The sequence below is a fragment of the Petromyzon marinus genome, chromosome 44 (assembly GCF_048934315.1).
Source record: "Petromyzon marinus isolate PM22_M1 ecotype Great Lakes invasive population chromosome 44, UKy_Petmar_22M1.pri1.0, whole genome shotgun sequence".
NCBI lineage: Eukaryota > Metazoa > Chordata > Hyperoartia > Petromyzontiformes > Petromyzontidae > Petromyzon > Petromyzon marinus.
The window spans coordinates 5,405,254-5,432,175 of record NC_133710.1 but is presented as its reverse complement, the minus strand read 5'-3'; the positions used below and the strand labels follow the sequence as shown (position 1 = coordinate 5,432,175).

The window sequence follows — 26,922 nt, the reverse complement described above, 5'->3', positions numbered from 1 at the left end:
TCGTCCTCTCTCTCTGAGTCGTCCTCTCTCTCTGAGTCGTCCTCTCTGAGTCGTCCTCTCTCTCTGAGTCGTCCTCTCTGAGTCGTCCTCTCTCTCTCTGAGTCGTCCTCTCTCTCTCTGAGTCGTCCTCTCTCTGAGTCGTCCTCTCTGAGTCGCCCTCTCTCTCTCTGAGTCGTCCTTTCTCTCTGAGTCGTCCTCTCTGAGTCGCCCTCTCTCTCTGAGTCGCCCTCTCTCTCTGAGTCGTCCTCTCTCTCTGAGTCGTCCTCTCTGAGTCGTCCTCTCTGAGTCGTCCTCTCTCTCTCTGAGTCGCCCTCTCTCTCTGAGTCGTCCTCTCTCTGAGTCCTCCTCTCTCTCTCTGAGTCGTCCTCTCTCTCTGAGTCGTCCTCTCTGTCTGTCGTCCTCTCTCTGAGTCGTCCTCTCTCTCTCTGAGTCGTCCTCTCTCTCTGAGTCGTCCTCTCTGAGTCGCCCTCTCTCTGAGTCGTCCTCTCTCTCTGAGTCGTCCTCTCTCTCTGAGTCGTCCTCTCTCTCTGAGTCGTCCTCTCTCTCTGAGTCGTCCTCTCTGAGTCGTCCTCTCTCAACTCTGAGTCGTCCTCTCTCTCTTGAGTCGTCCTCTCTCTCTGAGTCGTCCCGTGTCTCTCTCTGAGTCGTCCTCTCTCTCTGAGTCGTCCTCTCTCTCTGAGTCGTCCTCTCTGAGTCGCCCTCTCTCTCTGAGTCGTCCTCTCTGAGTCGTCCTCTCTCTCTGAGTCGCCCTCTCTCTCTCTGAGTCGTCCTCTCTCTGAGTCCTCCTCTCTCTCTCTGAGTCGTCCTCTCTCTCTGAGTCGTCCTCTCTGAGTCGTCCTCTCTGAGTCGCCCTCTCTCTCTGAGTCGTCCTCTCTCTCTGAGTCGTCCTCTTTCTCTGAGTCGTCCTCTCTCTCTGAGTCGTCCTCTCTCTCTCTGAGTCGTCCTCTCTCTCTGAGTCGTCCTTTCTCTCTGAGTCGTCCCGTGTCTCTCTCTGAGTCATCCTCTCTCTCTGAGTCGTCCTCTCTCTCTGAGTCGTCCTCTCTCTCTGAGTCGTCCTCTCTCTGAGTCGTCCTCTCTCTCTCTCTCTCTCTGAGTCGTCCTCTCTCTCTAAGTCGCCCTCTCTCTCTCTGAGTCGTCCTCTCTCTCTGAGTCGTCCTCTCTCTCTGAGTCGCCCTCTCTCCCTCTCTCTTTGAGTCGCCGTCTCTCTCTGAGTCGTCCTCTCTCTCTGAGTCGTCCTCTCTCTCTGAGTCGTCCCCTCTCTCTCTCTCTCTGAGTCGCCGTCTCTCTCTGAGTCGTCCTCTCTCTCTGAGTCGTCCTCTCTCTCTGAGTCGTCCTCTCTCTCTGAGTCGTCCTCTCTCTCTCTGAGTCGTCCTCTCTCTCTGAGTCGTCCTCTCTCACTCTGAGTTGCCCTCTCTCTCTGAGTCGTCCTCTCCCACTGAGTCGTCCTCTCTCACTGAGTCGTCCTCTCTCTCTCTGAGTCGTCCTCTCCCCCTGAGTCGTCCTCTCCCCCTGAGTCGTCCTCTCCCCCTGAGTCGTCCTCTCTCTCTGAGTCGTCCTCTCTCTCTGAGTCGTTCTCTCTCTCTGAGTCGTCCTCTCTCTCTGAGTCGTCCTCTCTCTCTGAGTCCTCCTCTCTCTCTGAGTCGTCCTCTCTTTGAGTCGTCCTCTCTCTCTCTGAGTCGTCCTCTCTCTCTCTCTCTCTGAGTCGTCCTCTCTGAGTCGTCCTCTCTCCCTGAGTCGTCCTCTCTCTCTGAGTCGTCCTCTCTCTCTGAGTCGTCCTCTCTCTCTCTGAGTCGTCCTCTCTCTCTCTCTGAGTCGTCCTCTCTCACTCTGAGTTGCCCTCTCTCTCTGAGTCGTCCTCTCTCTCTCTGAGTCGTCCTCTCTCTCTGAGTCGTCCTCTCCCACTGAGTCGTCCTCTCTCTCTCTGAGTCGTCCTCTCCCCTGAGTCGTCCTCTCCCTCTGAGTCGTCCTCTCCCCCTGAGTCGTCCTCTCTCTCTGAGTCGTCCTCTCTCTCTGAGTCGTTCTCTCTCTCTGAGTCGTCCTCTCTCTCTGAGTCGTCCTCTATCTCTGAGTCCTCCTCTCTCTCTGAGTCGTCCTCTCTCTCTGAGTCGTCCTCTCTCTCTCTGAGTCGTCCTCTCTCTCTCTGAGTCGTCCTCTCTGAGTCGTCCTCTCTCCCTGAGTCGTCCTCTCTCCCTGAGTCGCCCTCTCTCTCTGAGTCGTCCTCTCTCCCTGAGTCGCCCTCTCTCTCTCTGAGTCGTCCTCTCTCTCTGAGTCGTCCTCTCTCTCTGAGAGCGAGCGAGCGATCTGCGGTGGTGACAGCACAGCTTTACAAGTCGACATCGTCCTGACTTGAACATTTTGACTGCTGCTGACGGGGGATGTCATCCTCATCGTTTCGGATTGACGGCACAGGAAATGACGTCACTCGTATGACATCACTTTCTTGCTTTCCTATCGGGCGACGTCACATCTTTGAGAGCACGCGTCAAATGATCGCACCGTGAAAAATTACCCCGACAGTTTGCCAAGAGCAAATAAAAGATACCAAACTGTCGTTAAAAATACAAATCCCCAACAATACTTACATTTGGACACTGAAACTCCACTATGCCGGCGCACTCCATCGTCATAAGCGGCACCACGGTGGTGAGATGTTTATTACCTCGCCCGGTATGCAGGAGGTCGTGAGTTCACTCCCAACCCTGGCGCCTGCATATTTGGAGTTTGCGTGTCTCTTTTCCAGTGGTCACGTGGACTTTTCTCCGGGTCCTCCGGTTTTTCCCTCCACGTTTGTAAGCAACGTCACGTGTGTAGAGCATTTGGCTGCTATAAATGCTCACGTGATAAGCCACTTCGTTGAGCTATCATTTGTGGCCAGGTTGCTTCTGAAAAAGAGCTACGTAGCTCAGCGGTGGGCCTTGCCTGGTAAAATAAAAAATGTTTTATATATTTAGTTGCGCTAATTGCCAAGAGACGCTTGTAAAATTGATGAGTGCCAATTAGCAATTAAACTCTCCGCGGGCCCATTCCCTCGACTGGGTCCTCGCGGTGACAGCTCGCACGATCACAGTGACAGCCCGCACGATCAGCCCGCACGATCACAGTGACAGCCCGCACGATCAGCCCGCACGATCACAGTGACAGCCCGCACGATCAGCCCGCACGATCACAGTGACAGCCCGCACGATCAGCCCGCACGATCACAGTGACAGCTCGCACGATCATGGTGACAGCCCGCACGATCACAGTGACATCTCGCACGATCAGCCCGCACGATCACGGCGACAGCCCGCACGATCACGGCGACAGCTCGCACGATCACGGCGATGTCAGCGTCGTGAGGAGCGTTTCAGGCGCCGTTCGCGAATTCCTTCGAGCGACCCCGCGTGCGCGTCACCGCCGATCATCGCCACCGATCGATTTCCACGTTTTGTTTCCGTCCCCCACCCCCCCGCCACGGCGAGCGAAACTAAAACAAAGTCTCGCAACCCAAACCGAATGTCGGAGCCACCGTCCGTCCGTCCGTCTGCCTGTGCTGTCCGTTGAATTCGTCGTGTCGTTCGTCGCTCTGTCCGCTTCTCCATTTGTCCGCCTGTCCCTCCGTCCGTCCGTCTGTAGATCGGTCCGTCCGTCCACTCGTCTGGTCATCCGTCCACCCACGGGGAGCGATAGTGTAGTGGTTAGCGCTACGCTGCGCTAAGAAACCCGGCGACCCGAGTTCGATTCCCGCTCACGGCCAACACCGGTGACGATTATCTGAACCGGTCCCTGGGCCTCCCCTAGGTCGACTCGGCCTCAAATGATCGCCCGGAGCGATGTGTAAACATCGCCACGAGGGAGACAAAGGCGGCCGGGCGGTGGTGGTGGCCACCCACCCCCTCGTGTGCCGTGCCGGCCTTCATAGGCGCTGCTCGCTAACAGCACTTGCCCCCAACAGTCTGGTCGAGGCTACACGGGGGATCTTTGTCTTTGCCCGTCGTCTCACCGGATTCTTTCCGTTTCGTTTGCTCAGCACCTGACGGAGGAGCGTGCGGACGGAGCCCTCAACGAAGCCACCAGGTGAGACGCGGCGTTTAGGTGGTGCTGGAGGTGGTGTTGGTATTGTTGTCGCTGTTGTTGTTGAAGTCATTGTTGTTATAATTGTTGTTGTTATTGTCGTTGTTGTTGTTGTTGTGTGGGCAGACAGGTGGCGCTTGCCGACGTCATCCTACTGAACAAAACCGACCTGGTTCCTCGCGCAGAGCTCGGCCGACTCACAGCCCTCATCAGGTACCAGACTTGTATCGGCAGCAGCAGCATCATCAGCAGCATCATCAGCAACAACATCATCAGTGGAAACATCAGCAGCAGCATCATCATCAGCGGCATCATCAGCGACAACATCATCAGCGGCAACAACATCGGCAGCAGCATCACCATCGTCAGCATCGTTATTGTCATCATCAGCAACAATATCATCAGTGGAAACATCAGCAGCATCATCAGCATCATCAGCAGCAGCATCAGTGGCAACATCAGCAGCGGCATCATCAGCACCAACATCATCAGCGGCAACAACATCGGCAGCAGCATCACCATCGTCACCATCGTCAGCATCGTTATTGTCATCATCAGCAACAATGTCGTCAGCGTTACCTTTGGCAGCACCATCCACAGCGTACATTTTTCACAAACCGTCAGCGACGTTTTCATCATCCCCATCATCCCCATCATCCCCATCATCGTCATAGCCATCAGCCGCTATGAGCATCCCCGTTCGCCATCACTACTCGGTCAGGGGTGGCCACTATGATTGGCGCATCTTCAAACGTCATGAAGAGTTTCCGTGCGGCAACGCAATTCATGCGCAAAGGCAAAGCTCCCCCGGGTAGCCTCGATGGGCAATCGGGGCGGTGTTGTGCAACCGCTGTGTAAATGGTCAACACTGGGGGGAGACAAAGGCGGCCGGGCGTGGTGCTGGCCACCCACCCCCTCGTGTGTGCCGTGCCGGGGCTTCACAGGTGCTCGCTCGCTAGCAGCACTTGCCCCAACAGTCTGTCACAGGCTACACGGGGGGGGGTGGTGGTGGTGGGGGACCTTTGTCTTTGTGTGTAGCAGCAGGCGGGCGTAAATAAACGCAGCGAGCGAGTGTGAGCGCAGCTCCCTCTCTCTCTCTCACAACAACAACAACAAACAACAACAACAACAAACAACAACAACAACAAACAACAACAACAACAACAAATCTCTGGGGCGAGCAGCGCTGTAACTTTCAAGCGGCCCGCTGTTGATCACACGCTGCTGCCGCTGCTGCCGCTGCTGCTGCTGCTGTTGTTTTCCAGGAACATCAACGCCCTCGCCAAACTCCAAGAGACGCAGCGATCGAGGTGAGAGCCGGCACGGAGGGGCGGGGGGTGGGGGGTTGGGGGGGGGGCACGGGGGGGGGGGGGCGGAGTGGTGGTGGTGGTGGTTGGTGCCACGAAGCCCCCCCCCGCCCTCGGCTATGGCGCGAGTTCGGTTCCCCGCTCACGGCCACCGCCACCAACTCACCGGTGACGGGAATCTGGACCGGCCCTGGGGGTCTTCGCTGAGTCGACTCGGCCTCCAGCGAGCGCCCGGCGCGGTGCGCGGTGAGCGTCGCCGCCGGGGGAGACAAAGGCGGCCGGGCGCGCGGGGGTGGGGGGTGGCTGTCTGCCTCGCGCCACCCCCCGGCACGAGGCGCCGGCCTCGTCGGTGGCGCCCGTGAACGTCATCAGCTTGGCCCGACGGTCCCGCCGAGGCCGCTCGTGGTGGTGGAGTCTTTGTCTTTGTTTGGGCCTCCTCGGGGGTGCCCTGAGGTGGACTCGGCCTGGAAGATGATCCCGGCACCTCGTCACGGTGTGACACGTCGCATCGCCCCCATCACCCCCATCGCCCCCCATCACCCCCATCACCCCCATAAACCCCATCACTCCCATCACCCCCATCACCCCCATAATCTCCATCACCCCCATCACTCCCATCACTCCCATCACCCCCATCACCCCCATCACTCCCATCACTCCCATCACCCCCATCACTTCCATCACTCCCATCACTCCCATCACCCTCATCACTCCCATCACTCCCATCACTCCCATCACCCCCATCACTTCCATCACTCCCATCACTCCCATCACCCTCATCACTCCCATCACTCCCATCACTCCCATCACCCCCATCACCCCCATCACTCCCATCACTCCCATCACCCCCATCACCCCCATCACTCCCATCACCCCCATCACTCCCATCACCCCCATCACTCCCATCACTCCCATCACCCCCATCACCCCCATCACTCCCATCACTCCCATCACCCCCATCACTCCCATCACCCCCATCACTCCCATCACCCCCATCACTTCCATCACTCCCATCACTCCCATCACCCTCATCACTCCCATCACTCCCATCACTCCCATCACCCTCATCACTCCCATCACTCCCATCACTCCCATCACTCCCATCACCCCCATCACTTCCATCACTCCCATCACTCCCATCACCCTCATCACTCCCATCACTCCCATCACTCCCATCACCCTCATCACTCCCATCACTCCCATCACTCCCATCACCCCCATCACCCCCATCACTCCCATCACTCCCATCACCCCCATCACCCCCATCACTCCCATCACCCCCATCACTCCCATCACCCCCATCACTCCCATCACCCCCATCACTCCCATCACTCCCATCACCCCCATCACCCCCATCACTCCCATCACTCCCATCACCCCCATCACTCCCATCACCCCCATCACCCCCATCACTTCCATCACCCCCATCACCCTCATCACTCCCATCACTCCCATCACTCCCATCACCCCCATCACTCCCATCACCCCCATCACCCCCATCACTCCCATCACCCCCATCACTCCCATCAGCCCCATCACCCCATCACTCCCATCACCCCCATCACCCCCATCACCCCCATCACTCCCATCACCCCCATAACCCCCATCACCCCCATCATTCCCATCACCCCCATCACCCCCATCACTCCCATCACTCCCATCACCCCCATCACTCCCATCGCTCCCATCGCTCCCATCGCTCCCATCGCTCCCATCACCCCCATCACTCCCATCACCCCCATAACCCCCATCACTCCCATCACCCCCATCACCCCCATCACTCCCATCACCCCCATCACTCCCATCACTCCCATCACCCCCATCACCCCCATCACTCCCATCACTCCCATCACCCCCATCACTCCCATCACTCCCATCACCCCCATCACCCCCATCACCCCCATCACTTCCATCACCCCCATCACCCTCATCACTCCCATCACTCCCATCACTCCCATCACCCCCATCACTCCCATCACCCCCATCACTCCCATCACCCCCATCACTCCCATCACCCCCATCACCCCCATCACTCCCATCACCCCCATCACCCCCATCACCCCCATCACTCCCATCACCCCCATAACCCCCATCACCCCCATCACCCCCATCATTCCCATCACCCCCATCACTCCCATCACTCCCATCACTCCCATCACCCCCATCACTCCCATCGCTCCCATCGCTCCCATCACTCCCATCACCCCCATCGCCCCCATCACCCCCATCGCTCCCATCACTCCCATCACCCCCATCACTCCCATCACTCTCATCACCCCCATCACTCCCATCACTTCGATCACTCCCATCACCCCCATCACCCCCATCACCTCCATCACCCCCATCACCCCCATCACCCCCATCACCTCCATCACCTCCATCACCCCCATCACTCCCATCACTCCCATCACCATCACCCCCATCACCCCCATCACCCCCATCACTCCCATCACCATCACCCCCATCACCCCCATCACCCCCATCATATTTGCCACTCGCTAGCAGCGCTTGGCCCCCGACAGCCCCCGCGAGAGAGGCTTACACGGTGGCGTTGGTGGGGGGCTTCTCTCCGGCCCCCCACCCCATCGCTAATCGGCACGGAATCTCGGGGGGGGGGGGGGTGGGGCGCTCGTGGCTCGCTCCGCCACCGGACGCGATGTTGACGGATCGTGCCGCCCCTACCACGCTCGTCGTCGTCATCGTCGTCATCGTCGTCATCGTCATCGTCGTCGTCGTCATCGTCGTCGTCATCGTCGTCGTCGTCATCGTCGTCGTCGTCATCGTCGTCGTCGTCATCGTCGTCGTCATCGTCGTCGTCGTCATCGTCGTCGTCACTGTAGCGGGCAACGAGGCGCCCCAACGCGGTGGTGTAGCTCCGTTGGCAGCGGCGGCGACACATCCATCGCAGCGGCCGCGTGGCCCTGAACCGCCGCTTGCGTCGATTCCGAACGCGGAGGGGAAATAAAAACCCGGAGGGCCCGTCGGAAAAGTCACACGCAAACTCCCGATTCGCCCCGGGGGCGTCGCGGTCGGGGATCGAACGCCACGGCCTCCCGTGCACCAGGCGGCGCCAGACGGTTCGTGCCGCGTGCCTGAACTGTTCCGCCCGTTTAACCAAGCGCACCGACGCTGACACTGCCGCAACGGGGCCACGCCGGACGCGCTGGTTACTCTGCGAGCTCCGCACGCACGTTGAACTCCTTCCCCCGCCGGCGTACGTAGCCGCCCGTGCTCACGGGAGGTGCGCGGGAAGGGCAGCAAACTCTTCATCGATGGACAACTCGATTTGTCCACCCTGAAGCGACGATGGTTTCGGGTTAGGCCGAGGCCGACATCTCACGCCGAGAAGCGGGTCAATCGCTCTCGCCAGAACCGCTTACCCCGCCCACGCACGGGCTCTTGGTCCAAGCGCTGTTCGCGAGCAGCAGCGCCGATGTGAAGGCCGGCACGGCACCGATGTGAAGGCCGGCACGGCACCTATGTGAAGGCCAGCACGGCACCTATGTGAAGGCCGGTACGGCACCGATGTGAAGGCCGGCACGGCACCGATGTGAAGGCCGGCACGGCACCTATGTGAAGGCCGGCACGGCACCCATGTGAAGGCCGGCACGGCACCTACATGAAGGCCGGCACGGCATCTATATGAAGGCCAACACACCACCTGTGTGAAGGCCGGTACGGGTGGGTAGGTGGGTTGGCCGGCACCGCACCCTGCCGCCTTTGTCTCCCTCGTGGCGATGTGTACTCTGCTCATTGGAAGGGCCCACGACCGGTTCGGATGATCGCCATCGGTGTTGGCGGCCGTGAGCGGGATTCGAACTCGGGCCGCCCGATTCGTAGCGCTGCGCGCTAACCGTTGCGCCACCACTCCCCCCCCTCCCCGCTACATCTCCTATCCACACTCTACGCTCCCATCCCTTCTTAATATTCACGTTGTTATTTGATTCTTTCTTTTTTCCTTTTCCCGGGACCGGCCTAAATTGTTTGTGCAAAATGATTTATCTCTCAATTTGTCTCTCGCCGAATATTTGTAGATGTAATTATGCTTAAAAATATCACGCGCTCCCAAAGATTGATAGAATAAAAATTGGGGGATTTTTTTTTTATATTTGGCTCACATTAGTTATCTGCGCACAGAAGTTGTAATCAGTTGTGTTATTCGCAATTCGTTGGTAATTACACTTTGTGTGCGTGCGTACATCGTACGTACGTGTATATATATACACACACACGCGTACCTACACATGTGTGTGTGTGTGTGTACCTACACGTGTGTGTGTGTACCTACACGTGTGTGTGTGTGTGTGTACCTACACATGTGTGTGTGTGTACCTACACATGTGTGTGTGTGTACCTACACATGTGTGTGTGTGTACCTACACATGCGTGTGTGTACCTACACATGTGTGTGTGTACCTACACATGCGTGTGTGTGTGTACCTACACATGCGTGTGTGTGTGTACCTACGCATGTGTGTGTGTACCTACGCATGTGTGTGTGTACCTACGCATGTGTGTGTGTGTACCTATACATGCGTGTACCTACACATGTGTGTGTGTACCTACACATGCGTGTGTGTGTGTACCTACACATGCGTGTGTGTGTGTACCTACACATGTGTGTGTGTGTACCTACACATGTGTGTGTGTGTACCTACACATGTGTGTGTGTGTGTACCTACGCATGTGTGTGTGTGTACCTACACATGTGTGTGTGTACCTACACATGTGTGTGTGTACCTACACATGTGTGTGTGTACCTACACATGTGTGTGTGTACCTACACATGTGTATGTGTGTGTACCTACACATGTGTGTGTGTGTACCTACACATGTGTGTGTGTGTACCTACACATGTGTGTGTGTGTACCTACACATGTGTGTGTGTGTGTACCTACTTGTATATGTGGAGACCCGGGTTCGATTCCCACTCACGGCCAACACCGGTGACGATTATCTCAACCGGTCCTGGCCCTCCCCTAGGTCGACTCAGCATCAAATGAGTACCTGGTGCGGTGTCTAGCAAACATCGCCACTGGGGAGACAAAGGCGGCCGGGCGTGGTGCTGGCCACCCACCCCCTTCACAGGTGCTGCTCGCTAACAGCGCTTCGACTCCCGGCCACGGCTAACATCGGCGGCGATTATTATCCGAGCCCAGTGTCGTAGCTCCCCTAGGTTGACTGGGCCTTAAATGAGCCCATCGAGTCCAGACCGCCTGCGACGGGCTACCCGGGGGATCTTTGCCTTTGCCTGCGCGTCGTCCCGCGCGTCTTCCAGCCCTCCGTCTCCATAGCGGCAGGGCCGGACGGAGACGCGCGGGAATAATTCATCATTGGTAAAAAATTTAATCTAAAATCGATCTCATTTGCATACAGTTTGTGCCTTCCCACCCCTGTGATAGCTCCCTGTGATTGTGGATCCATTAAGAGCCCCCCCCCCTCGTCCCCCCTCCCTCGTCTCCCCCTCCCCCCTGCCACGCTGCCAATTAATCCCAACGCCCCCCCCCCCTCGTCAACCCACTCTGCACCCACCCCCCCCCCCCCCCAATATCATTCCTCACCAAGTGATGAAGGCAGCCCAAGTTTTATTCTCTTCAAAGCTAACATCTGAGGAAGGTCACTGCCCGGAACGTCGCCTGTTATATATTTCCCCAACGAAACTTAAAAGTTACTTACTAAGTGAATTCCGCATTCCTGTGGCCATTATGAACCCCTTAAGAGAGAGAGACACCCAGACCCAGTGTTGTCCAACACAGCCATCGTGATAAACCCCTTAAGAGAGAGAGAGAGAGAGACCCAGACCCAGTGTTGTCCAACATAGCCATCGTGATGAACCCCTTAAGAGAGAGACACCCAGACCCAGCGTTGTCCAACACAGCCATCGTGATGAACCCCTTAAGAGAGAGACACCCAGACCCAGTGTTGTCCAACACAACCCCTTAAGAGAGAGACACCCAGACCCAGTGTTGTCCAACATAGCCATCGTGATAAACCCCTTAAGAGAGAGAGAGAGAGACACCCAGACCCAGCGTTGTCCAACACAGCCATCGTGATGAACCCCTTAAGAGAGAGACACCCAGACCCAGTGTTGTCCAACACAGCCATCGTGATGAACCCCTTAAGAGAGAGAGAGAGACACCCAGACCCAGCGTTGTCCAACACAGCCATCGTGATGAACCCCTTAAGAGAGAGACACCCAGACCCAGCGTTGTCCAACACAGCCATCGTGATGAACCCCTTAAGAGAGAGACACCCAGACCCAGTGTTGTCCAACACAGCCATCGTGATGAACCCCTTCAAATAGAGACACCCAGACCCAGCGTTGTCCAACACAGCCATCGTGATGAACCCCTTAAGAGAGAGACACCCAGACCCAGCGTTGTCCAACACAGCCATCGTGATGAACCCCTTAAGAGAGAGACACGCAGACCCAGCGTTGTCCAACACAGCCATCGTGATGAACCCCTTAAGAGAGAGAGAGACACCCAGACCCAGCGTTGTCCAACACAGCCATCGTGATGAACCCCTTAAGAGAGAGACACGCAGACCCAGCGTTGTCCAACACAGCCATCGTGATGAACCCCTTAAGAGAGAGAGAGACACCCAGACCCAGCGTTGTCCAACACAGCCATCGTGATGAACCCCTTAAGAGAGAGACACCCAGACTCAGTGTTGTCCAACACAGCCATCGTGATGAACCCCTTAAGAGAGAGACACCCAGACCCAGCGTTGTCCAACACAGCCATCGTGATGAATCCCTTCACACATTTTAAGTATTCATTATTTAGTGCCCCCCCCCGTTTCCCCCCCCAAGGAAACACATTTAGCAAAACTTTGATGATTTTGTGTTTTAAATGAAATGAACTAATTATTATTATTATTATTAATCCGGCGACGTGCGACCAACAACGTCGCACGTCGATCGCGACGACGGCTCAGCGCCGCGTCCGGCACGACGTCGGGCACGACGTCCGACGTTTTAGCGCCGCGGCCCCGGCAGCTTCTTCCTCCTTCGCTTTCGGGAACTTTCCGCGGTTCTCGCTGCTGTTGTTGTTGTTGCTCTTGCTGTTGTTGCTGTTGTTGTTGTTGCTGCTGTTGTTGCTGCTGTTACTGTTGCTGCTGTTGCTGTTGTTGTTGCTGCTGCTGTTGCTGCTGTTGCTGTTGTTGCTGTTGCTGCTATAGTTGCTGCTGCTGCTATAGTTACTGCTGCTGCTGCTATAGTTACTGCTGCTGCTATAGTTACTGCTGCTGCTGCTATAGTTACTGCTGCTGCTATAGTTACTGCTGCTGTTGTTGCTGCTGCGTCGCTCCCTTGGCAGTACGAAAGCGGCGGTGACGGCAGCAGCAGCTCCCGGCACGCAGAGAGGAACTGGTTAGTGGAACCGGTTAGCGGAACCGGTTAGTGGAACCGGTTAGCGGAACCAGTGAGTGGAACCGGTGAGTGAAACCGGTTAGCGGAACTGGTTAGCGGAACTGGTTAGCGGAACAGGTTAGCGAAACCGGTTAGCGGAACCGGTTAGCGAAACCGGTTAGCGGAACCGGTTAGCGGAACCGGTGAGCGGAACCGGTTAGCGGAACCGGTTAGCGGAACCGGTTAGTGGAACCGGTTAGCGGAACCGGTTAGCGGCACCAATGAGCGGAACCAGTGAGCGGAACCAGTGAGCGGAACCAGTGAGCGGAACCAGTGAGCGGAACCGGTGAGCGGTTAGCGGAGCCGGTGAACGGAACCTCGCCGTCCGGAGCTCGCCGGCTGCACTCTAGCCCATCGTCCCTCCAGGGTCTATAAAACGAGGACCACTTTGTGAAACGGAGTTCGTCCCTACGGATAGACTCCGTCCCCCGCCATGGAAACGTGGAATTTCCACCGCGGAGCTCTCTAAAGCACGAACAGAGCGCGGACGCCCCCAGTGCTCGTTTCGGGCGGCAGGAAGTCACGACCTTTTGTCGGGGGGGGGGGGGGGGGTTATTTAAAGAAGAAGAAGATTTAAAAAAACCCGGGCAGATTGACGCGTGAACGTGGAACAGGCGACTTTCACACGCGGTAATCGGGGCCCTTCACCGCGGCCACACTCGCGGCATTATTCTGGAAGGGGCTCGTTCAACTTGCCGGGCCCACATTGCCCCCAAGGCCCCCCCCCCCCAAGGCAGCGTCGCTAGCATCACGGTGTCCAGCCGGCGTGTGGAGTCCAGTCCGCGTTTTTCGCCTGCTCGCTTTGAAAGTGAACGCGTCCGGGGAGGTGCTCCAGGCGGCTGACCGGTGGAAGTCGCGCGCGCGAAAAAAAACCAAAACGTTTCGTTGAATTTCCGCCACCGAAAGGGTTTGGCCCTCGTGTCTTGTTTCTGTTTCATCAATTTACGGGTGGGGTGGGAGGGAGGGAGGGTGGGTGGGTGGGGGTAGACACCCTGGGGGAGGGGGGGGGGTGATTGAATTAGGTCACGCATTGATGAGCCATTATCAAGGGTCGTCTGTCAAACTTTACTACAGACGTTGACGCTGCCGAACAGAATCGCGCGTGTGTTTGCCGGGTCCTCACCCCCCCCCCCCCGCTGCTTCCACCCATCACCCCCCCCCGTACCCCCCCCCCCGCCCCCGCGGCCTCTCTCAAGTAATTAGCTCCTGAAGGCACTCAAAGTAAATAGACAAACGTGGCCGCTCGCTCATTCATCCAGCCGCCGCACGCACACACTCGCTCGCTTGTACAACACAAACAAAGACAAAGACCCCCCCCACCACCACCACCCCAGTATAGCCTTCACAGACTGTTGGGGCACGTGCTGCTAGCGTGGGGGCACGTGCTGCTAGCGTGGGAGCACGTGCTGCTAGCGTGGGAGCACGTGCTGCTAGCGTGGAAGCACGTGCTGCTATCGTGGGACACGTGCTGCTATCGTGGGACACGTGCTGCTAGCGGCACCTATAAAGGCCGGCACGAGGGATTGGGTGGCCAGCAACACGCCCGGCCGCCTTTGTCTCCCTCGTGGCGATGTTTACACAACGCACCAGGTACTCATTTGAGGCTGAGTCGACCTAGGGGGATGCGCAGGACCGGTTCAGATAATCGTCACTGGTGTTGGCCGTGAGCGGGGATCGAACTCGGGTCGCTGGGTTTGTTGTGCAGCGCACTAACCGCTATTCATTCACTTATACACTCACTTATACACTCACTTATACACTCACTTATACATTCACTTATACACTCACTTATACACTCACTCACTTATACATTCACTTATACAATCACTTATACATTCACTTATACATTCCCTTATACACTCACTCACTTATACATTCACTTATACATTCACTTATACACTCACTTATACATTCCCTTATACACTCACTCACTTATACATTCACTTATACATTCACTTATACACTCACTTATACATTCACTTATACATTCCCTTATACACTCACTCACTTATACATTCACTTATACATTCACTTTTACATTCACTTATACATTCACTTATACACTCACTTATACATTCCCTTATACACTCACTCACTTATACATTCACTTATACATTCACTTATACACTCACTTATACATTCACTTATACATTAACTTATACACTCACTTATACATTCACTTATACACTCACTCACTTATGCATTCACTTATACATTCACTTATACATTCACTTATACATTCACTTATATACTCACTTATACATTCACTTATACATTCACTTATACACTCACTTATACATTCACTTATACATTAACTTATACACTCACTTATACATTCACTTATACACTCACTCACTTATACATTCACTTATACATTCACTTATACATTCACTTATACACTCACTTATACATTCACTTATACATTCCCTTATACACTCACTCACTTATACATTCACTTATACACTCACTCACTAATACATTCACTTATACACTCACTCACTTATACATTCACTTATACATTCACTTATACACTCATTCACTTATACATTCACTTATTCATTCACTTATACACTCACTCACTTGTACATTCACTTGTACATTCACGTATACATTCACTTATACACCCACTCACTTATACATTCACTTATACACTCACTCACTTATACATTCACTTATACACTCACTTATACATTCACTTATACACTCATTCACTTATACATTCACTTATACACTCATTCACTTATTCATTCACTTATACACTCACTTATACATTCACTTATGCATTCACTTATACACTCACTCACTTATACATTCACTTATACACTCACTCACTTATACATTCACTTATACACCCACTCATACATTCACTTATACACTCACTCACTTATACATTCACTTATACATTCACTTATACACTCACTCACTTATACATTCACTTATACATTCACTTATACATTAATTCACTTATACACTCACTTATACATTCACTTATACATTCACTTATACACTCACTTATACATTCACTTATACACTCACTTATACATTCACTTATACAATCACTCACTTATACATTCACTTATACACTCACTTATACATTCACTTATACACTGACTCACTTATACATTCACTTATACATTCACTTATACACTCACTTATACACTCACTCACTTATACATTCACTTATACACTCACTCACCTATACATTCACTTATGCACTCACTTCTACATTCACTTATACATTCACTTATACACTCACTTATACATTCACTCCTACACTCACTGAATCACTCACTGGTGGTAGCAGTAGTGGTGATAGCACGCGAGAGAGTGAGTGAAGGTGCAACTGAGTGAGTGAATGAGTAAAGCGAGCGAGGGGACGAGTGGACGAGTGTGCAAGAGAGCGTGAGCGAGTGGGTGATGTCCAAGAGTGAGTGAGCGAGCGGGCGAGTGAGCGAGTGGGCGAGTGGGCGAGAGAGTAAGCGAGCGGGCGAGCGAGCGAGAGGGCGAGCGTGCGAGTGGGTGAGTGGGCGAGTGGGCGAGAGAGTGAGCGAGTGAGCGAGTGGTCGAGTGTGCGAGTGGGCGAGTGTGCGAGAGAGTGAGCGAGTGAGCGAGTGGTCGAGTGTGCGAGAGAGTGTGCGAGTGGGTGAGCGTGCGAGAGTGTGCGTGCGAGTGAGCGAGTGGGCGAGCGAGTGTGCGAGAGAGCGAGTGGGCGAGTGTGCGAGTGGGTGAGTATGCAAGAGTGAGTGAGTGAGAGAGTGTACGAGTGAGTGAGCGAGCGTGCGAGTGAGCGAGTGGCTGATGTGCAAGAGTGAGTGAGCGAGCGAGCGAGCGTGCGACAGATTGAGTCAGTTAGTCAGTCACTCGGCCAAGTGAGTGGTGTTGAGCGAGCGAGCGAGTAAGTGAATGAGCGAGCAAATGAGCAATCAAGCAAGCGACACAGATACCCGCAGAGAGAGAGAGAGGGAGAGAGGGAGCGAGAAGAGAGACACAGACAGAGCGGTGCCCGATTCATTTGGCAGCGGACGAATGTCTGAAACGAGCCTTTGATTGATCTCCACCGAGGTTCGGGCCTTTGTGCCCCCTTCCCCAACCCCCCAACGGGCGGTGGGCGCGACACCCCCCCCCCTCCCCCCGGATTCACAGCTGTTAATCGTAGCCCGACAAATTGTGCCCGGGGCTACGATGGCACCTCCTTCCCCCCCCCGTCCCAACCCGCCCGCCTTCCAGGAGCGGCGTCTCCTCGTCACTCGAGGCCCCCAGGGTCAGAGGTGGAGTGGGGAGCCGCTGTGGAGGGGTCGCTCTCTGATGGCGCGGGGGTGGGTGGAGTGGGGGGCTTCGTTGGTTCTTCCGGCGTCGGATAGCGACGGTGGCACGGCCATCGGTTACGGCTGGCGCTGGCACCAGCAGCAGTATCATCATTATCATGATGATGATCATCATGGGCAGCAGCATCATCATCATGATGATCATCATGGGCAGCAGCATCATCATCATGATGATCATCATGGGCAGCAGCAGCAGCATCATCATCATGATGATCATCATGGGCAGCAGCATCATCATCATGATGATCATCATGGGCAGCAGCAGCATCATGATGATCATCATGGGCAGCAGCAGCAGCATCATCATCATGATCATCATGGGCAGCAGCAGCATCATCATCATGATGATCATCATGGGCAGCAGCATCATCATCATCATGATGATCATCATGGGCAGCAGCATCATCATCATGATGATCATCATGGGCAGCAGCATCATCATCATCATGTTGAGCATCATGAGCAGCAGCATCATGAGGATCATCATCATGATCATCATCATGAGCAGCATCGCATCATCATGAGCAGCATCGCATCATCATCATGAGTAGCATCGCATCATCATCACGAGTAGTATCATCATGATGAGCAGCATCATCGTCATCATCGGCAAGAGCAGCAGCAGCAGCACTATCACAACCATTACCGCCACCACCATCATCATCGCCACCACCATCATCGTCATCAGCAGGCATGGCAACACCACCAGCACCACCGTCAGTAGCAACGTCACCGACACCACCACCACCATCAGCAGTAGTAAGACCACGATCATCATCGTCATCATCATCAGGGGCACCACCCACCACTACCGTAACCACCACAACCACCACCACCACAACCATCATAACCACCACCATAACCACCACCACCACAACCACCACCACTACAACCACCACCATAACCACCACCACTATCAACATCATCACCCCACCATAACCACCAGCACTGTCATCACCACCACCAGAACCACCACCCACCACTACGACTATCACCACCACCAGAACCACCACCCACCACTACGACTATCACCACCACCAGAACCACCACCCACCACTACGACTATCACCACCACCATAACCACCACCCACCACTACGACTATCACCACCACCATAACCACCACCCACCACTACGACTATCACCACCACCAGAACCACCACCCACCACTACGACTATCACCACCACCAGAACCACCACCCACCACTACGACTATCACCACCACCAGAACCACCACCGCACCTACTCGTCCGCATAAGCCTTGCTAAATGTGCACACATGAGTGTGTATGCAGTAAGACGTTATCGCTTGTCGCAGGGTCTGTTATTCTCTTGTTCCCCAATAGCCACGATTCTACTCCGCCTTGTTCCCCAATAGCCACGATTCTACTCCGTCTTGTTCCCCAATAGCCACGATTCTACTCCGTCTTCGATGGCAACAACAGCGATGATGTCCAGGAGCTCCATGCCAATCTCTACGTATCTCTGTGTAACTCTATGAGTCTCTATGTAACTCTATGTATCTCTGTGTAAGTCTATGAGTCTCTATGTAACTCTATGTGTCTCTGTGTGTCTCTACGGGTCTCTATGTGACTCTACGTGTCTCTGTGTGTCTCTATGAGTCTCTATGTGACTCTATGTATCTCTGTGTGTCTCTATGGGTCTCTATGTGACTCTACGTGTCTCTGTGCGTCTCTATGAGTCTCTATGTGACTCTATGTATCTCGGTGTGTCTCTATGGGTCTCTGTGACTCTACGTGTCTCTGTGCATCTCTATGAGTCTCTATGTGACTCTATGTATCTCTGTGTGTCTCTACGGGTCTCTATGTGACTCCACGTGTCTCTATGAGTCTCTATGTGACTCTATGTATCTCGGTGTGTCTCTATGAGTCTCTGTGACTCTCTGTATCTCTGTGTGTCTCTACGAGTCTCTATGTGACTCTACGTGTCTCTGTGCATCTCTATGAGTCTCTATGTGACTCTCTGTATCTCTGTGTGTCTCTACAAGTCTCTATATGACTCTACGTGTCTCTGTGTGTCTGTCCCCCCCCCCCCCCACGTGTCTCCATGTATCTCTGTGAGCCTCTGTGGGTCTCTATGTGACTCTACGTGTCTCTGTGTCTCTATGAGTCTCTATGTGTCTCTATGTATCTCTGTGTGTCTCTACGAGTCTCTATGTGACTCTACGTGTCTCTGTGTGTCTCTATGTGACTCTACGTGTCTCGGTGTGTCTCTACGAGTCTCTGTGTGTTTATTGCACGGACCACGGCGTGGGATGCATGGCCACGACCCACACTCCTTTCGTGCTGTGGTGCAGCGTCGGCCTGGTGATGTTGATCTTCTGATGGTCGCCAATGCAAGACGCCTGCCACCAGCCTTCTCTCCCGCGACGTTATCAGCCGTGTTCGATCCGCTGCTGGATGAAGGCCTCCTCTACCCCCCCCCCCCCCCACCAACTCCCTGAACCATCACCACGTCTCAGCAGTCCGTCCGTAGCGCTTTGTGCGAACGAAGCTTCGCTGGGGATTGCATCCGGCATCATCGCGTGTTCAAAATCCCTCCCTCTTTCAATCCCTCTTTCAATCCCTCTTTCAGTCATTCCCTCTTTCAATCCCTCTTTCAGTCATTCTCTCTTTCAGTCATTCTCTCTTTCAATCCCTCTTTCAGTCATTCTCTCTTTCAGTCATTCTCTCTTTCAATCCCTCTTTCAGTCATTCTCTCTTTCAATCCCTCTTTCAGTCATTCTCTCTTTCAATCCCTCTTTCAGTCATTCTCTCTTTCAATCCCTCTTTCAGTCATTCTCTCTTTCAATCCCTCTTTCAGTCATTCTCTCTTTCAATCCCTCTTTCAGTCATTCTCTCTTTCAATCCCTCTTTCAGTCATTCTCTCTTTCAATCCCTCTTTCAGTCATTCTCTCTTTCAATCCCTCTTTCAGTCATTCTCTCTTTCAATCCCTCTTTCAGTCATTCTCTCTTTCAATCCCTCTTTCAGTCATTCTCTCTTTCAATCCCTCTTTCAGTCATTCTCTCTTTCAATCCCTTTCAGTCATTCTCTCTTTCAATCCCTCTTTCAGTCATTCTCTCTTTCAATCCCTCTTTCAGTCATTCTCTCTTTCAATCCCTCTTTCAGTCATTCTCTCTTTCAATCCCTCTTTCAGTCATTCTCTCTTTCAATCCCTCTTTCAGTCATTCTCTCTTTCAATCCCTCTTTCAGTCATTCTGTCTTTCAGTCATTCTCTTTTTCAATCCCTCTTTCAATCCCCCTTTCAGTCATTCTCTCTTTCAATCCCTCTTTCAATCTCTCTTTCAGTGCCCCTTTCAATCCCTCTTTCAATCCCCCTTTCAGTCATTTTCTCTTTCAATCCCTCTTTCAATCCCTCTTTCAGTCCCCCTTTCAGTCATTCTCTCTTTCAATCCCTCTTTCAATCCCTCTTTCAGTCCTCCTTTCAGTCATTCTCTCTTTCAATCCCTCTTTCAATCCCTCTTTCAATCCCCCTTTCAGTCATTCTCTCTTTCAATCCCTCTTTCAATCCCCCTTTCAATCCCTCCCTACAATTTCAATCCCTCTTTCAGTCCCCCTTTCAGTCATTCTCTCTTTCAATCCCTCTTTCAATCCCTCTTTCAATCCCGCTTTAAATCCCGCTTTCGATCCCTCTTTAAATCCCTCTTTCAATCCGTTCCATTTTCAATCCCTCTTTCAATCCCTCTTATAATCCCTCTTTCACATCCCTCACCTTTAAATCCTTCTATCCCTCCACCACCACCACCCCAGTAGCCCCCCCCCCACTCCCCCCCCCGGCCCCCCAACTAACCCCCACGGTAATGATCGTTCGACAGCGTAATGGCTTTTCCATCAGCCGCGGGAAAACGGCTCTCGGCTGTGGCCGTGGCAGTGTCGGAGGGCGTTAGGAATGGGGGGGGGGTCCCGAGGGGCCGAGTTAACGGGATGAAGGGACAGGTCCCCCTGGAGACCCCTACAAAGCGGTATTATTCAATTACAGTCCCGCACGTGGCTTTTCGCGCCCATCAGCGAGTAATGAATGGATGTAATTGGAGTACGGGCGTCCGGGGAGATGCTGGGGAAATGCATGGGAGTTGTTTGGTGGGGGGGGGGGGGGTGTGTGTGTGGGGGGGGGGGGGGGGGTGGGTGTCTGGACTTAGTTTTTCCTCCGACTTATCGCGCCACGATTATATCATCAGAGAATCAGATCGGCGTCGTGGTCAGCACCCACACCGGCGGGATCCTCGCCCGGTGCCGACGCGGGGGGGGGGGGGGGGCCCGCCGGCTCTCAAGAGAGACGGTGGGGGGGGCCCGCCGGCTCTCAAGAGAGACGGTGGGGGGGGCCCGCCGGCTCTCAAGAGAGACGGGGGGGGGGCCCGCCGGCTCTCAAGAGAGACGGTGGGGGGGGGCCCGCCGGCTCTCAAGAGAGACGGTGGGGGGGCCCGCCGGCTCTCAAGAGAGACGGGGGGGGGGCCCGCCGGCTCTCAAGAGAGACGGTGGGGGGGGCCCGCCGGTTCTCAAGAGAGACGGTGGGGGGGGCCCGCCGGTTCTCAAGAGAGACGGTGGGGGGGGCCCGCCAGTTCTCAAGAGAGACAGTGGGGGGGGCCCGCCGGTTCTCAAGAGAGACGGTGGGGGGGGCCCGCCGGTTCTCAAGAGAGACGGTGGGGGGGGCCCGCCGGTTCTCAAGAGAGACGGTGGGGGGGGCCCGCCGGTTCTCAAGAGAGACGGTGGGGGGGGCCCGCCGGTTCTCAAGAGAGACGGTGGGGGGGGCCCGCCGGCTCTCAAGAGAGACGGTGGGGGGAGCCCGCCGGCTCTCAAGAGAGACGGGGGGGGGGCCCGCCGGCTCTCAAGAGAGACGGTGGGGGGGGCCCGCCGGCTCTCAAGAGAGACGGTGGGGGGGGGCCCACCGGCTCTCAAGAGAGACGGGGGGGGGGGCCCGCCGGCTCTCAACAGAGACGGGGGGGGGGCCCGCCGGCTCTCAAGAGAGACGGGGGGGGGGGCCCGCCGGCTCTCAAGAGAGACGGTGGGGGGGGCCCGCCGGCTCTCAAGAGAGACGGGGGGGGGGGCCCGCCGGCTCTCAAGAGAGACGGGGGGGGGGGCCCGCCGGCTCTCAAGAGAGACGGTGGGGGGGGCCCGCCGGCTCTCAAGAGAGACGGGGGGGGGGGCCCGCCGGCTCTCAAGAGAGACGGGGGGGGGGGGCCCGCCGGCTCTCAAGAGAGACGGTGGGGGGCCCGCCGGCTCTCAAGAGAGACGGGGGGGGGCCCGCCGGCTCTCAAGAGAGACGGGGGGGGGGGCCCGCCGGCTCTCAAGAGAGACGGTGGGGGGCCCGCCGGCTCTCAAGAGAGACGGGGGGGGGGGGGGCCCGCCGGCTCTCAAGAGAGACGGTGGGGGGCCCGCCGGCTCTCAAGAGAGACGGTGCCGCGCTGCCGCTCGCCGTCGCTGTGCCGGTGCGCGCCGTCGCCCCGCGGCCCCCCCCCCTCCCCCCCCGCGTGGCCTCGGCAGACTGTTGGGGCCACGGTGCTGCTAGCGAGCGCATCGCGGTGGGGCGGGGGGCCGCCGGCACCGCGCTCGCCCGGCGCGGCGACGTTTTGCGAGCACCGTGCCGGGTCCTCGTTTGAGGCCGACGAGGCGGCCCAGGGCGGAGGCCCAGGACCGGTTCGGGTGAAATCATCGCCGGTGTTGGCCGTGAGTGGGAATGGAACCCGCGTGGCCGGGTTGGTAGTGCAGCGCCGACCGCTGCACTACCGCTCCCCGCGATGCCGCTGCAGCCTTTGCAACGCCTTTGGTTCTCAATCGTAAGAAGAAAAATTGTACAATGCCGATGAAGATAAAGGTGTCAGTTTTGGTGCCAGTTAAAAGGGTAAAACCTATTTCTAAGATGTAGGAGGTTTGATGAAACAAAGTAAGTTGTCACGTGCGTTGCCCGTGCTTAATTCGCGTTTCGATGATTTACCTTTTAAAAAAAAATATAAATCTGGCCATGTCTCGAAGCACCCCCAGAGAGGGAATCTCGTTCCCCCAGTGGGTGCGTGCACCCCCAGGTTAAGGACCACTGACCCACACCATCACCCACACCATCACCCACACCATCACCCACACCATCACCAACGACGCCCACATTTTTGGCGGCATCATTGACATTGTTGATATCGCCATCGCGACTCCGTGTCGCAGCACTTAAAACTAAAAAATTTTTTTATTTTATTTTACCAGGCAAGGCGTCAACGCTGAGCTACGTAGCTCTTTTTCAGAAGCAAAACTGGCCATCACAAATGAGAGCTCAACGAAGTGGCTCGTCATCACGTGGACATTTACAGCAGCCACATACTCCTAAACGCGTGATGTTGTTTCGAAATGGAGAGAGAAAAGCCAGAGAACCCGGAGAAAAATTCACGCGACCACGTGGAGAGAGAGACACGCAAACTCCAAATATACAGCAGCAGCAGCAGGCGTCAGGGTCGGAATTGAACCGACGACCTCCTGTAGACCAGACGAGGTAGTTAACATCTCCTAGCCACCGTGATGATGATGATGATGAGAGACACGCGAACTCCAAATATACAGCAGCAGCAGCAGGCGTCAGGGTCGGAATTGAGCCGACTACCTCCTGTAGACCAGACGAGGTAGTTAACATCTCCTAGCCACCGTGATGATGATGATGAGACACGCAGACTTCAAATATACAGCAGCAGGCGTCAGGGTCTGAATTGAAGCGATGACCTCCTGTATACCAGGCGAGATAATTAACATCTCCTAGCCACCGTGATGATGATGATAGAGACACGCAAACTTCAAATATACAGCAGCAGCAGGCGTCAGGGTCGGGATCGAACCCACGACCTCCTGTAGACCAGGCGAGGTAGTCAACATCTCACCACCGCAGTGCCCCCAACTGCTTGTGAGTGTCTATACGGGGGGGTCTTTGTCTTTGTGTCATTGTGTCTGTCTGACGACGCCTGTCTGTCTGTGTTGCCTACTCTGTCCCATGCTCTCTGTCTCACTCTTTCCGTCTGTCTCTGCCCACACACGTGCCTGGCTGCGAGTCTGTCCCATTGTATGAGTGCTGCCTTTGCCAGTCTGCCAAATTAATATGTGAAGATTGTAATACAATAGCCAGTCAACCTTGTACATAACGTTAATTAACTTCATGGGTAACTTTTTACGTAATTAATATCCTTAATTTATCTCGTGTGTGCGTATGTGTGTGTGTGTGCGGGGAGCGGTGGTGCAGCGGTTAGCGCTACGCTGCGCTACGAAGCCGGGTGACCCGAGTTCGATTCCCGCTCACGGTCAACACCACCAGTGACGATTATCTGGACCGGGCCTCCCCTAGGTTGACTCAGCGTCAAACGAGTAGTTGGTGCGGTGTGTAGTAAACGTCGCCACTGGGAAGACAAAGGCGGCCGGGCGTGGTGCTGGCCACCCACCCACCCCCTCGTGTGCCGTGCCGGCCTTCATAGGCGCCACTCGCTAACAGCACTTGCCCCAACAGTCTGTGAAGGCTACACGGGGGATCTTTGTCTTTGGGAGTGTGTGAGTGCACGTGTCCATACCTGTGTCTCTGTAGTAAGATGATGGGAGCGATGCCGACAGGAGAGAGACGGAAGATTTGTGTGTGAGAGATGTTAGGGAGATGGAAAATAGAGAGAGAGATAGATAGGATTGTTTGTGATGGAGGTGGGAGAGAGGGATGAGAGGGAGATTACGAGAAAATGTGATGATCACGGAAGAGTTGTGATGGCAGTGGACGACTGGCAGATTGTGGGTGAGAGCAAAGCGGGAGAGGGCGATGAAATCGGAGATGTAGGAGACGCCACCAAGCTCGCACGGTGGTGTGGAAGATGCGTGGAAGATGTAGGGGGGGGGGGTAGTGGGGAGATGTGAGAGGGATCTGTGGACCCCCACCAGCCCCCACCCCGCACCCCCCACTTCGTTATCCGCTCATCCTCCCAGAACACCGCCGTCTCACGGCCTCCAGTACCCCCCCCACCTCCCCCCCACCCCCCCCCCTTGTCCCCTCGGGCCGGCCAGACAAGAGCGGGGCCCCTGTGTCTGCAGGGGGCCACGGTAGCAGCGGAGTGGTGACCCCTGGGGGTTGCGGTGTTAACTCGCTGCACACAGTCCACCCTCTGTGTGTGCCTCTTACTCGGCTGGCCCTAGGCGGCTGTGTGTGTGTGTCTGTGTGTGTCTGTGTGTGTTGTCTGTTCAGTGTGAGCGTGAGAAAGTATTATAGATGTGTCTGCGTGTGTCTGTCTGCGTCTGTGTGTGTGTCTGTGTGTGTGTCTGTGTGTGTTGTGTAGCGGTTAGCGCTACGCTGCGCTATGAACCTGGCGACCCGGGTTTGATTCCCGCTCACGGCCAACACCGGTGACGATTATCTGAACCGGTCCCGGGCCTCCCCTAGGTCGACTCAGCCTCAAATGAGTACCTTGTGCGGTGTGTAAACATTGCCACTAGGGAGACAAAGGCGGTCGGGCGTGGTGTTGGCTACCCACCCCCCCCTGTGTGCCGTTCCGGCCTTCATAGGTGCTCGCTAACAGCACTTGCCCCTACAGTCTGTTAAGGCTATATGGGGGATCTTTGTCTTTTTTTGTTGTCTGTTCGGTGTGAGCGTGAGAGAGTATGATAGATGTGTCTGCGTGTGTCTGTCTGCGTCTGTGTGTGTGTCTGCGTGTCTGTGTGTGTGTGGCTGCGTGTGTGTGTGTGTCTGTGTGTGTCTGTGTGTGTCTGTGTGTGTTGTCTGTTCGGTGTGAGCGTGAGAGAGTATGTTAGCTGTTTGTCTGTGCGTGTCTGTGGGTGTCTGTGTGTTGTCTGTGTGTGTGTCTGTGTGTGTTGTCTGTGTGTCTGCGTGTCTGTGTGTGTGTCTGCGTGTGTGTGTGTGTCTGCGTGTGTGTTGTCTGTGTGTCTGCGTGTCTATGTGTGTGTCTGTGTGTCTGCACGTATGTGTCTGTGTGTCTGCGTGTGTCTGCGTATGTGTGTGTGTCTGTGTGAGTTGTCTGTTCGGTGTGAGCGTGAGAAAGTCTGTTAGGTGTGTATGTGGGGTGACTTTTAAAACTTTTTCTTAAAAACTGTTATTTCATTTGACCAGGAAAGGCCACTGGGCTGTACAGCTCTTTGTCAGAAACGACCTGGCCACAAATGACAGCTCAACAAAGTTGCGTATCATCACGTGGACATTTAACGCAGCCAAATACTCTAAACGCGTGACGTTTCTAAATGTGGAGGGAAAAACTGGAGAACCTGGACAAGAATCCACGCGACCATGGGGGAGAGAGAGAGAGAGAGAGACGCAAACTCCAAACACACAGCAGGCGTCAGGATGGGGATCGAACCCACGACCTCCTGTATACCAGGCGAGGTAGTTAACATCTCCTAGCCACCGCGGCGTGGTTGTGGAGTTGACAACGCACAGCGTGAGTCCGCGGCGAGGTTCGAAAGCTCCGCTTTGTAAATTCGCCCGAGTCGCCTGATCAGCGTTTGCGTGGAGAGAGTTTCAAACAAAGAAAAAAAAAATGATGTAATTACGGGAGGAACGCCCGTTCCTCCCGTCGTTAACAACCCACTTTGATCCGAGGCGCGTTTAAGAGGCCACCTCACTCATTACGGCCGCAATTAAGCGGCGGCGGCGGCGGCGGCGGCGATTGTCACAACGCGCCGCTCACAAAGCTCCCCGATGGAACGGAGGCGGTCGACGAATCGCCGTCGGCAGCGTGCCCGCGTGGGACGTCTGACCGCACCTCGCGTCGCCGGCCCCGCCGATCGGAGGAGGTGTGCCGGGGGAAGGACGGCAGGCTGGACGCGAAAAGCCGTTGCCGGGGGTTTTCAATCG

At 55.2% G+C, this 26,922-nt stretch overlaps 1 protein-coding gene across 3 annotated transcripts in view; it reads left to right on the top strand.

Moving 5' to 3' along the window:
• Positions 1–26,922, top strand: part of LOC116951870 (zinc-regulated GTPase metalloprotein activator 1-like) — a 139,458-nt gene that overhangs the window by 84,954 nt on the left and 27,582 nt on the right. For all 3 annotated transcript variants that reach the window (XR_012946864.1, XM_076073964.1, XM_076073965.1), the window contains exons 8-10: positions 4,010–4,056; positions 4,180–4,266; positions 5,319–5,363. Coding sequence is in view for 2 of the 3 variants with exons in the window: in XM_076073964.1 (XP_075930079.1) it covers positions 4,010–4,056; positions 4,180–4,266; positions 5,319–5,363 (179 nt within the window). In the remaining variant the exon portion in view is untranslated. The remainder of the gene's footprint in view (positions 1–4,009; positions 4,057–4,179; positions 4,267–5,318; positions 5,364–26,922) is intronic.